Genomic DNA, 12,987 nt, shown 5'->3' on the forward strand with positions numbered 1-12,987 from the left:
ATTTCTTGGAAGTTCATGGACTAAGTTGAAAAATTGTTCTCCCTAGGTTAAGGCCTGTACAAAATCATCAAGTCAAAACATTTCTCCCTTTGACATAAGGCCTGTAATAATTTGCCTGCCCTTGATCTTCAGCTTTCTTTCTCTTAAAAAAAATATATTCAGAAGGTAAGTCCAGATGTTCTTTCATTGAAAAGTCCCCCATATGTGTACATGGCTCACATCCTACCTTAATTAGACTCTTCATTTAAGCATTTTTACACAACTATTTTAATTTGCTTGGAAAAGTCTGAAAGATGCAATTCTATATAATATGCAATTTTTTCAAAATAGATCAATATTGTACTCTTGGGATTGTCACAGTATAAACTAAACATTAGCTTTAGAGATCATTTTCTCCAAAAGGTTCATCATTCTTTCTTGCAGCTGCAGACTCTGAACTTGGATGATGTTTTGCTGGTCCAGAATCCTCCGTACTTCCCTGCAGGTTTCTTCCATAGCTCTACTCAACTTCTTTTGCTCCTCTAGCATCGCTTCCATTAGCTTCAGTTTCTTTTTTTGAAAGCTACAACTTTGCATTTTCCTTTTCTTCATCGGTCTTTCTTCAGTTCTGAAATGCAAAAGTTAAGCATTGTTATTTCCTTGTGAAGCTTAATTGGACTTTCATTTTCTCTTTAGAATGATTATATCCACTTAGATGGGGCAAAGATGATGTTACCAACCAACTGGTATTTCAAAGGCTATATCTAAAGACTGTAAAATGTTCTTGCATAAAGAATGGTTTACTGCAGTGGTCCCCAACCTTCTTATAACCGGGGACCACTCATCGGGGACCACTCAACGCTTTTTACTGAGGCCCGGTGGGGGGGGGGTAGTTTACTCCTCTACTCTCAACCACTGCCCTAACGCTCTCTGATCGCTATGGTAATGTTTAAACATCCCTTCAAAATAAGATACAGACACGCAACAACAATGAACATAAGGAACATTTTATTTTCATGGAAATTTTAACTCATGACAATGACAAATCAATGGGAACCCCGAGCTTGTTTCTCTGCAACGAGATAGTCCCATCTGGGAGTGATGGGAGACACCCAAAGTGTGTTGTAAAGGGCCGGGGGGGGGAGGCGTCCTTCGGGGCCCACCTCCAATTAGTTGAAGAACCACATGTGGTCCGCGGCCCACTGGTTGGGGATCGCTAGTTTACTGCATGCTACAAAGTTTCATGTCTTCCTTAAAACCTGTCTGGTATTCAATTCCCCAGTTCTTTTTAATAATATTATTTGGTATACACACTGAGCACCTTGCTAATCTAATATTAATTATTTTATTTCCACCCTCCAAGGAGCTCAGGTATTCTATATGCATGTCTCCCATTATATCTGCACAACTACCCTACAAACTATGTTGTTGGAATATGCAAAATCTGTCTTATGCATGATTGGATAAGAAAATGGATCATTGGAGGTTATCTGTAATTAGCAGATAACTTCCTGATATGTTTCAAATAGCTTTTTGTGTGTTCAGATTGGTTCAGTTGGAGATATCCAGCTCCTCTGAGCACAATTTCTACCTGTTTGCCTCCAGAACAGAAAGAGTGAACAACAGAACAGAACAGTTAGGCTGTTAAGAATCTCCCTCTCATTCATCTTTCTTTACAAAGCTTCACAATAAAACTATTTTTTCTTTTAAGCAGTCTTTTAAGCATCAATCCTCTTGGCATTGCCGCCACCCTGTGGCTCAGGGCAGTTTATAGTCCACTTTATATAAATGCCAGAGAAATGGAACTTGGCTGAGTTGCTTACTTTAACTGAACAGGCCCGAAGTGATGGGAAAGAAATAGCAGAACAGAATCTCCTTGTCTTAATCTTAATAAGTTTGCCAAAGATGTATGAAATTTTGTGTCTCAGAGACCGTTTATGCACTGGGAACTTCAGTGCCCCAGCTCTCATGCAGGAGCACAAATTGGAGGCGGATGAGGTGCCCCAGGCCAAGTATTACCCCATGTGGGTGCAGGAAGAGGTGGGGCAACCTGCTATGACTAAAACTCCAGCCTGCAGCCTGGCATGAAACCTCCAGTGCATAAACGGTCAGAATGAAGCAAAAAACAATCTGCCTTTAACTGAAACAATAAGCCAGCTTCAATAGACTTACAAACATAAACAATTTGAAAACTTTTATAATAAAACTGAAGCAAATATTGATCAAGTAGCTTTAAATATAAGCAATGAAAGCAAAGTCATTTGCCACTCATGTTGGATAGAAGGGCACTTTAAAAAGGACTGTACTGCATTGACACAGAGGAGTGCTTTTCCAAAACAGAGGAAAAGGGAGAAATTTTAAAAGCCGCCTTTAAAGTAGTGTTTTGTATTGACCCAAGGTGCAACCAAAATAAGACATGTTATATGAACAGTGTATGTACAAAAAACATGTGTTCACACCAGGACTTCTTTGAAACTACAAATGAAAATAGAAAAGAGATTTTGAGGGCTATTCCACACAAGTGGTGCAATTCTGGGATGCCAGCAGTAGGTTGTGGTGGGGCTGCATTCGCTGCTTTCTGTGTCCTCATGGGGGACACATCTTGGTGGTGGATGCAGTCTGCCCAGAATTTGTGCATCCTGATGTACACAGATGGGGTGGAACAGTTCTGCCACGCAGGGAGAGTTTGGAGGAAGGTGGGATTGCATGAGAACACAATCCCACATTCCTGCAAAAAAGAAAAATGCCCCGATCAGCTCCATGGTGCCACAAAGTGCCACAGAACTGAGTAGGGCAGTGGTTATCAACCTAGGGGTCGCAACCCCATTTGGGGTCACCTGGACCCTTCTTCGGGGCCCCCAGGTTGGTTGCTGCCAGAGCAGCAGCGGTGGTGGCGTCCACAGGTGGCCGTAAGCGGTGGTCGGGCAGCAGTGGCGGGGCAGCGACCTGCAATGGCGAACTGTGGTAGTGGAGCAGCAGCAGTGCGGTGACCAGTGGTGACCAGCTATTGAGGGGCATTGCAATGGCTGCATCCACGCTGCCCGACTGTTGGGCGTATGCACACATGGACACCTGTGCACGCAAACACTCAAGCGTACGCTGCACCCCGCACATGCCGCCGCTGACCGCGCCACTGCTGCAGTTGGGGTCGCAGCACTGGAGTGGTTGAGAACCTCTGGAGTGTATTTTTTGTCCCCTCCAGGCCTCTGTAGTACAGGGAGGATCTGGGCCTGCATAGCCCCATTGCCCCCTAGAGCACCTAAAGGGATGTGGATTAAGGTAGTGCAATGGCAGGCTAATATGCACCAGCAACGACATCATCTGGAAGCAGGAATTAGCCCGACAGCCACATGATCGCTCTCCCAGCCTTTTCCACACAACTAGAATTGGCCAGAGTGTAGTGGATGGAACGTCTATGGTTGCAGAAAGGGGAGAGTCTGGAAAATGCAAGTTTCTAAATGGCCAAATTAGACAAATTCTCATTAAAGATTGTGCCACAATTTGCAAAAAAGCTGATTTCAAGTAAGAGTGCTTACTAAAACAGGGTTCGTGAAAATCACAAAATAAATTAGCGACTCAGTATGGGTAGTTAAGCATGAGAGACAAATGTATAATAAATGTTCCAGGCTTATTTTTTGGTAAGAACATCAGTGCGAATTTGAGGGGAGAGAGCAGAACCAATGGGATGAAATTCATTCAAAAGAAATTTCATCTAAACATCCTGAAGAAGTTCCTGACAGAGTGGTTTCTCAGTGGAACAGGCTTCCTCGGGAGGTGGTGGGTTCTCCATCTTTGGAAATTTTAAAACAGGCTGGATAGCCATCTGACGGAGAGGCTGATTCTGGGAAGGTTCAAGGGGGCAGCAGGTGACAGTGGGCGAGCGATGAGGTTGTGAGTGTCCTGCATAGTGCAGGGGGTTGGACTAGATGACCCATGAGGCCCCTTCCAACTCTATTATTCTATGTTTCCATGATTCTATGTGCCTGTTAGCAGTTCTAGATGAGATATATTTGTAATTCTGATGAAGATTTAAGATCTGAAAGCTGTTACTAGAAACTGTATAATTCTTGATAAGCTAGCAAGGGAATTCATAGAATCATAGATTTGGAAGGGACCTACAGAGTCATCTTGTCCAAACCTTTGCACAATGTAGGAACTAACACCTATTCGCCATCTGCGGCACTACCACTATCTGAGGTCCTCCCTGCTGTCTGAGGTCAGGATCAGCCTCTGACAACTGGCAGCAGTGGTGCAGTAAGCAGGGCTCAGTGCCAGGCCACACCAGCAGCGGCCTCTGCTGCACATATTCTGAGGCCATTCCTGCACTCCTGATGGCCAAGACCGGAAGTGGCAGTGGCGGCAGGACAGTAAAGGGGCTGCAGAGCCGGGTCTCCCCAGCCGCCATTTATCGGAACGCTCCATGGGCCGGGACAAAAGGCATCCGTTATTATTTCCATTACGGGGACTGTGCCAGTAGATGTGTTCTACATCAATAAACAGGGATGGCGACACCATTTGGAGAAAGCTGTTTCAGGAAGCTAAGAGGGGAATTGCAACTTGGACAGAGAAGGAGGGTTTGTATGCTTGAGACACATGTCTCTAAAATGCAACACTGATTAAATATATCCGTTTGATACAGCCAAAAATCCAATTTGTCTTTTTAGCCATCGAGTAACACTGTTGACTCATCTTTAAATAGGACAGGGTCCTATTAAATAAAAGGGTAAGGCCACCTGGGGAGGAGTTAGGGTGGACCCTGTCCAGGATAAAAATTCAGAGGGCCCAATCAGGACCCGCAAAGCGGCTCCTGATTGGGCCCTCCGAGTGTCCATCCAGGGCCAAGCAGCCAATGGGGAGGCGTGCAAAGCACCTTCCTATTGGCCCCTCACCAGGACAGACCAAAATTCCATTCACCCAGCCCAGTCTGGCTGCCAGTCTGCCCCTGACCACCGCAGGGAGAGGAGGTCAGAAGGGCTGCCAAGGGGGATGAGAACAGAGGCTGCGCCAGCCCTTTTCGCCCAAGGCTGTCCTGTCAAGTCCAACTGCAAATGGCCTCAGAGCCCTGACAGAGCTGGCAGGAAGCTGCAGAGTGCTCCCCCCCCCTTCAGGCCTGCTGCGAAGGAGCCTCTGACAGCCCCTGACTGAGGGGAGGGAGGCCTTTCCAAGAGCAACGCAGGGGAGCCTGAGGGCCTTCCTTTTGAAGGGGGGGGGGACTTTCCCCTTCTGCCAAACAGTTGCCTGACAGGGAGGCCACAGAAAAGCCCCTTCTCACTTAAAATACTGCTCTGCCCGGAGATTAGACACAGCCAAGCCATGTGTCTTTCTTCTTTGCAACTCTCTGCAGATTTGAGGCCACTGCATAGCGTTATTCTGCAGAGGAAACTGGCTCTTTTGTCTCCTGTTTCATCTGCACAACAACCCTGTGCAGTAGGCCTCAAGTCTTTCAATTCAACAGCAACCTGTGTGGGAAGCCTTAAATGTTTCTCCTCTACCACAACCCTGTCCAAAGTAGCCCTTTCTGCCTGGGGAGTTGATCTTTATACTCTGCAGGTGAGCTGTAATTCCAGGAGCTCTCCAGGCCACACCTGTAGGTTGGCTACCCTTGGGTTGGAAATATTCCTGGAGGTTTGGAGGTGGGACTTCAAAATCGTACAATGCCTCAGAGTCCAGCCTTCAAAGGAGCCATTTTTGCCTGCAGTTGGGAGGGAGTGGTGCAGGAGTGTCCCTCCTGGCCTATGGGTTATGGCCAGCCCTTATCAGCAACTGTTTGTATTCTGGGGCGCAGACAGGCAGACCAGCATCAGTCCTGTGAGTCTGGAAAGTGCAGGAAGATCTAAATAAATATTTACAGCCTGAAACTAAATAGAGAACAAGTAAATGTCTGGAGACACATCGTAACTGAAATAGTAACTGGCAAATAGCCTTGGCCTGGCAAATAAAAAAACAGTATTAAAAACCTTACTAAGGTCAAGACTGCTGTGCACAGAGAGTCTTCCTCTTAGGGTTGCCAGCTTCCCTGTGAGGCTCGCTACCCCACCTCCCTCATGTGGAGTCCGCTATGGGGAGAGAAGGGGAAGACTATTGGAAAATGCTTTGAGACACCTGAGGCCTGCTGGGAAATGCGGCCCATTCCCAGTTCTCTCAGATCTCTCACAACCCTACATACCTCACAGGTTGACTATTGTGGAGAGACGAATGGAAAATGTGTTTGTAAACCGCTTTGAGACTCCTTTGGGTAGTAAGCAATAGGGTACAAAAATCCGTTCTTCTAAGGAGCAACCATGAAAGAAGCATGTGGGCACATAACATTTTACCAACAGTGAAAATATGGGAGACAGAAGGAACAGGGTGGACACCTGTGTACTGTGACTACCCCATGTGTATTAGGGCAGAGGGGCATTTCGGTGAATGTGGCCTAATTCACACAAGAAGGGAAATGACGCCGAACTGGGGGGAATTGGTTGCCATGTAATCTTCCCCTAAGAAGAGTCTCCAGTCTGATTTTCCCTTCACATATCTGAGGACATGGCTCTGGAAAGCTCATCTGTAACCACTATGCCACAATTCCCAAAGGTCCGTCCTCTCCCACACTCAACAAACATTCCACACCACAGGTTCTTGACACCCATATCTCCACACCCATGGCCTCATTTGCCACCATGCCACCACAACCTCCCACACAACACACCTTCAACCCCATGCCCTTACAGACTGGACAACTCCTCCCCTTCCTCTTCCCACTGCCAAGCTCTAGCGCCCGTTGTATTCCTGGAGGCTTTGCCCCTAGTTGTCACTTGGAGGAGGGCAGGATGATGTTTCTGTTGGCTGCAGAGGAGAGGACACGCAGTAATGGGTTTAAACTTCAAGTACAACGATATAGGCTAGATATCAGGAAAAAGTTTTTCACAGTCAGAGTAGTTCAGCAGTGGAATAGGCTGCCTAAGGAGGTGGTGAGCTCCCCCTCACTGGCAGTCTTCAAGCAAAGGTTGGATACATACTTTTCTTGGATGCTTTAGGATGCTTAGGGCTAATCCTGCGTTGAGCAGGGGGTTGGACTAGATGGCCTGTATGGCCCCTTCCAACTCTATGATTCTATGATTCTATGAGTCTAGTGTTCAATATATGGTCTATTGAGACTCCCAGATCCTTTTCACACATGATACTGCATGGACATAGTTTATCTGGATTTCAGTACAGCTTTTGATAAGGTTCCACATGATATTTGTGTTGAGAAGTTGGTAAATGCGATATAAACCTTAATTCTGTCAGGTGGATCGATAACTGGTTGCCAGAGTGTACCCAAAGGGTACTTGTTAATGGTTTAGCATCCTCTTGGAGAAGGGTGAGAAGTGGAGTTCCCCAGGGGTCTGTCCTGGGGCCTGTGTTGTTCAACATATTTATACATGATTTGGATAAGGGTTTAGAGGGGATACTTATTAAATTTGAAGACGATACTAAACTGGGAGGGATAGCAAACACAACCAAAGACAGAATCAAAATACAGGATGATCTTGATAGGCTCGAGAAGTGAGCTAAACTGAATAAAATGAAGTTCAATAGGGATAAATGTAAAGTTCTGCATTTAGGTTGGAAAAATCAAATACACCAATATATTATGGGGGAGACTTGTCTTGGCAGTAGCATGTGTGAAAAGGATCTGGGAGTCTCAATAGACCCTACACTGAACATGAGTCAGCAGTGTGACTCAGTGGCTAAAAAGGCAAACTGGATTTTTGGCTGTATCAAATGGATATATTTAATCAGTGTTGCATTTTACAGTATCGTGTCCAGATCACAGGAGGTGATGGTACCACTTTCCTCTGCTCTGGTTCAGCCTCACTTGGAGTACTGTGTTCAGTTTTAGGCACCCCAGTTGAAGACCAGAACCAATGGAATGAAATTAATTCAAAAGAAATTCCGTATAAACATCAGGAAGATGTTCCTGACAGTTAGAGCGGTTTCTCAGTGGAACAGGCTTCCTCGGGAGGTGGTAAGTTCTCCATCTATGGACATTTTAAAGTAGAGGCTGATTCTGTAAAAGCTTAAGGGGGTGGCAGGTTACAGTGGATGAGCAATAGGGTTGTGAGTGTCCTGCATAGTGCAGGTGGTTGGACTAGATGACCCATGAGGTCCCTTCCAACTCTATGATTCTAAGATTCTATGATTCTATGAATCTAATGCCCTACAATCACAGGGTCACAGAAGCATAGAGTTGGAAGGGGCCACTCAGGCCATCTTTTCATGAGCATGAACACAACAGCCCATTGGCTGTTCCATTTGATTGACGGCCAGGGGCGGGAAGAAACGCAGAAAAAAATCGCTTCCTTTGTTGCGATTCCAGCGAGACCAGAAACCTGTGGGGAATGAATGAAATGCTACTGGGACTTCTATATTCCACTAAAAAAAAAGGTATGCGGAATGATGAAATTCCACTATTTAATATAGCGTTTCTGCATTCTGTGAATAATTGGCAACATTGGTCCTTGTGCGGAATGGCCCTCAGATTGCTCTGCTGATTCCATCAGATGACCTTTTACAAGGGATAGACATAAAACACAAAGATGCTTTTGTAGCAATTAAATACCCCATATACAAAGGGGCTATCATAGCTTCATGCTGCATCCCACATTTGGCCCGCAACATGAAATCTCGAAGTACAACGTGTTACCTTAACTTATAAGAAAGTAAGCTAGAAGAGCTGTCGGAATGGTCATCTTCAAAAAATTCTTCTCTCCCTTCATAGGTGAATTGGTTATATGGCAAGTAGAGAGGCGTGGACTTGGCCGATGGGGACTGCGAGGCCTCTGTCTGGGACGTCGAGGGGCCTGGCTGCTGACTGTCATGCATTTTCACATCATTGTGCTCAGACACTTTAGACAATATTCTGTCAATAGTTTTAAAATAAGGCCAATCCGGTGCAAGAGTTTCGCTGTCAGTCATGCATTTTAATTTCCTATGATAAAAGAAACAATATTAAGCATCAAAACGATCAGGAATGATGTGATTTCATGCTGGATTTTTAAAATTCTGTTACATATAGTATTTTAGCATATCAAGATATCTGTCAAAGCAAAGCCAATAAAAACAGAAACAAAACAAGTCAGAGCTTAGAATTCATCATCTCATTTGTGGACTTTTATGCTTTCAATTAAAAGACCAGACAAATGTCACAGACTTAGAAGGAGCCCCTTGCCAATAAATCTGCTGTAAAGTGATGGGGGGGGGGAGGTGTTCAGTCACATTTGGTGTATTAAATTTCTTTCTTTCACAGTTAAGAAACAATCAAGCCATGAAAAGGCGAGTCTAAATCAAAAGAACAAAGTTTGAGTCCAGGGGCACCCTTAATGCCAACCAAGTCTAATTCAACTCCAGATACCTGTATCTAGAGAACTGTGCAGGCACACAAAAGCTTCTCCCCAGAATTAAACTTGGTTGGCCTGAAAGGTGCCCCTGGACTCAAGTGGGGAGTCGTGTTGGTCTGAAATAGCACAACAAAAATAGATTTGCCACAATTTGCTTTTGCCCTATATCTCCACAGTTATAATGGTTTTGCATTTAGTCTGAGGAAGAGTGCATGCACTCAGAAGCTCACGCCGTGAATAAATCTTAGTTGGCCTTAAAGGTGCCTGACTGGACTCTGTTTTTGATGTGCCCCTGGACTCAGACTTTGTCCTGCTTCTTCAGACCAACATGGCTACCCACCGAAATCTAATAATTGTGAATGAAGAGTATCTTGGTGCCATTACCTGCAATGGGCAACACCAAATGTTTGTTCCACTTGTGGACATTGATATGTGCATGAAATAGTGTCTTTGAAGGTGCTGAAATGCTTCCCTAGATCCCCAGAAATTTTCCAACCCAGAGTTGGCAGCCTTAGCATGAGGCTGTGCTTTCTGGAAGGGTCACATAAGTGATTCTGACAAACTGGCCATCTGGCAGGAGGCGGCCGCCTGGGCGCTGCAGTTTCCCAGGCTTTTAATCCTGGGTGACTTCAATGTTCATGCGGACGTGCGGTCCTCAGAACTTGGTGGAGACCTGGTGTCTTCCATGGCAACACTGGGGCTCTCACAATTTGTTACCGGCCCTACCCATCACGCCGGCTACACACTCGATCTGATTTTTGGTGCTGGGATAGAGGTGGTTCTGGATGGAGCCTTGGCTGTGCCGTGGTCAGACCACTATGCCCTGCGGGCTCAGCTCAGGATACCACCCCCTCCCCAGTTGGGCGGCGGGCAGATTTTAGCCCGCCCGCGGAGACTTATGGATCCGATTGGCTTCCAGAATGCTCTGCGGGACCCGATGCCTCCTGGCGACTCACTGGCGGCCTTGGTGGAGGACTGGCAGTCCTGCCTGATGGTTGCTATAGATGAGATTGCCCCTAAACATCCTCTCTGCCCTCGATTCAAACGGGCCCCCTGGTATACCGGGGGACTTCAGGAGAAGAAAAAGGAAGTGAGACGACTGGAGCGAGTGTGGCAGAAGACTCGTGCCGAGGATACAAGAACATCTCGCACGCTTATGAGGGCTTATGAGATGGCAGTGAAAGTGGCTAAACGAGAGTTTTTTTGCCACGGAAACCACGTCCGCAAGCTCTCGCCCGGCCCACCTATTCAGGGTAATTAGATCACTCACCGCCCCTGAGGGGCACCGAAATACTAGACAATTGGCACTTGGCTGCGAGGCATTTGCGAGCCATTTTGCGGATAGAATCATAGAATCATAGAGATGAAAGGGCCATACAGGCCATCTAGTCCAACCCCCTGCTCAACGCAGGATCAGCCCTAAGCATCCTAAAGCATCCAAGAAAAGTGTGTATCCAACCTTTGCTTGAAGACTGCCAGTGAGGGGGAGCTCACCACCTCCTTAGGCAGCCTATTCCACTGCTGAACTACTCTGACTGTGAAACATTTTTTCCTGATATCTAGCCTATATTGTTGTACTTGTAGTGTAAACCCATTACTGCGTGTCCTTTCCTCTGCAGCCAATGGGAACAGCCTCCTTCCCTCCTCCAAATGACAACCTTTCAAACACTTAAAGAGGGCTATGATGTCCCCTCTCAACCTCCTTTTCTCCAGGCTGATAAAGTCTTGTCACTCCGTCGTGACCTTCCCGCCACAATTAATACAATAAATGAACTGGAGACTCTGCGAAAACTCTGCGAAGCGTCCTCAGTCATGCAACCTTGTCATCATGGGTGACTTCAATTTCCCAGATGTGTGCTGGGAAACAAACTCTGCGAAGCGTCCTCAGTCATACAACTTTCTGACCTGCCTGGCTGACAATTTCATTTATCAAATGGTAGATGAACCCACAAGAGGTTCAGCCATACTGGACTTAATACTGACCAACAGGCAAGAGTTGGTGGATGAGGTGAAGGAGGTGGGGACCCTAGGGGGAGGTGACCATGTCCTCATAGAATTCCTTTTGAGATGGGGAGCCAAGGAAGCTTGTAGCCAGACGCGGATGTTGGATTTTCATAAGGCAAACCTTAATAAACTCAGAGACATGATGAGTGTCATACCATGGACGAGAATGCTGGAAGGGAAGGGAGCATGTGAAGGGTGGGCGCTACTCAAACTAGAGCTATTGCATGCTCAATCAATGACTATCTCAGAAAGACGAAAACACTGCAGTAGCTCTAAGAAGCCTATTTGGATGAACAGAGAACTTCAAGAGGAACGAAGAAAGAAAAGGGAAATGTTCAGGAAATGGAGGGAAGGACAGAGCTCTAAAGAAGAGTACCTACAGGTTACTAGGTACTGTAGATCAATAATCAGAAAGGCCAAAGCTGAGAGTGAGCTAAGATTGGCCAGGGAAGCCCATTGTAACAAGAAAAGATTTTTCAGCTATGTGAGGAGCAAACGTAAAGTAAAGGAGGCAATAGGCCCACTGTTGGGTGCGGATGGACAAACTCTAACGGAAGATGCAGAAAAAGCAGAAAGGCTTAGTGCCTATTTTACATCTGTTCCCACAGATCAAAGTGTTTAGGCACATCTAGAGATGGCAGTAGCCAAAGGATAGTGTCTGGGTGGCAGGTTAACATGGATAGAGAGGTTGTCGAGAGGCATTTAGCTGCACTGGATGAGTTCAAATCCCCTGGTCCAGCTGAAATGCATCCGAGAGTACTCAAAGAACTTTCCAGAGAACTTACACAGCCCTTATCCATCATCTTTGGAACCTCTTTAAGGACTGGAGATGTCCCGGAGCACTGGAAGAGAGCAAACGTTATTCCGATCATCAAAAAAGGGAGGAAGGATGACCCAGGAAACTACAGACCAGTGAGTCTGACCTTTGTTGTGGGGAAGATAATGGAGAAGATATTAAAGGGAGCGATCTGCAAACATCTGGAGGACAATTTGGTGATCCAAGGAAGTCAGCATGGATTTGTCTCCAACAGGTCCTGCCAGACCAACCTGGTTTCCTTTTTTGACCAAGTAACAGGTTTGCTGGATTGTGGAAATTCGGTTGATGTCATTTACTTGGAATTTAGTAAAGCTTTTGACAAGGTTCCCCATGATGTTCTGATGGATAAGTTGAAGGACTGCAATCTGGAGGGACTACTCATCAAGTTTGCAGATGACACCAAATTGGGAGGACTGGCAAATACTCCGGAAGATAGTTCAACGAGATCTGAACACAATGGAAAAATCGGCAAATGAGAACAAGATGCAATTTAATAAAGATAAGTGTAAAATTCTGCATCTGGGTCAGAAAAATGAAAAGCATGCCTACTGGATGGGGGATACGCTTCTAGGTAACACTGTGTGTGAACGAGACCTTGGGGTACTTGTGGATTGTAAACTAAACATGAGCAGGCAGTGTGATGCAGCGGTAAAAAAGGCAAATGCCATTTTAGGCTTTATCAACAGGGGCATCACATCAAAATCACAAGATGTCATAGTCCCATTGTATACGGCACTGGTCAGACCGCACCTGGAGTACTGTGTGCAGTTCTGGAGGCTTCACTTCAAGAAGGACGTAGATAACATTTAAAGGGTACAGAGGAGA

The 12,987-nt window shown here is 45.9% G+C and overlaps 1 protein-coding gene across 1 annotated transcript in view; it reads right to left on the reverse strand.

The window, feature by feature from the left end:
- The window catches only part of MSANTD1 (Myb/SANT DNA binding domain containing 1), a 52,551-nt gene continuing 39,564 nt past the window's right edge, over positions 1-12,987 (reverse strand). Inside the window, exons 2-3 of the mRNA XM_077301606.1 lie at positions 8,648-8,932; positions 1-607 (exon numbers count right to left, since the gene is read on the reverse strand). Coding sequence (XP_077157721.1) covers positions 367-607; positions 8,648-8,932 — 526 coding nt within the window. The 3' untranslated portion in view covers positions 1-366. The remainder of the gene's footprint in view (positions 608-8,647; positions 8,933-12,987) is intronic.

Source organism: Paroedura picta, chromosome 10, assembly GCF_049243985.1.
Source record: "Paroedura picta isolate Pp20150507F chromosome 10, Ppicta_v3.0, whole genome shotgun sequence".
In the NCBI taxonomy this organism is placed as follows: Eukaryota; Metazoa; Chordata; class Lepidosauria; order Squamata; family Gekkonidae; genus Paroedura; species Paroedura picta.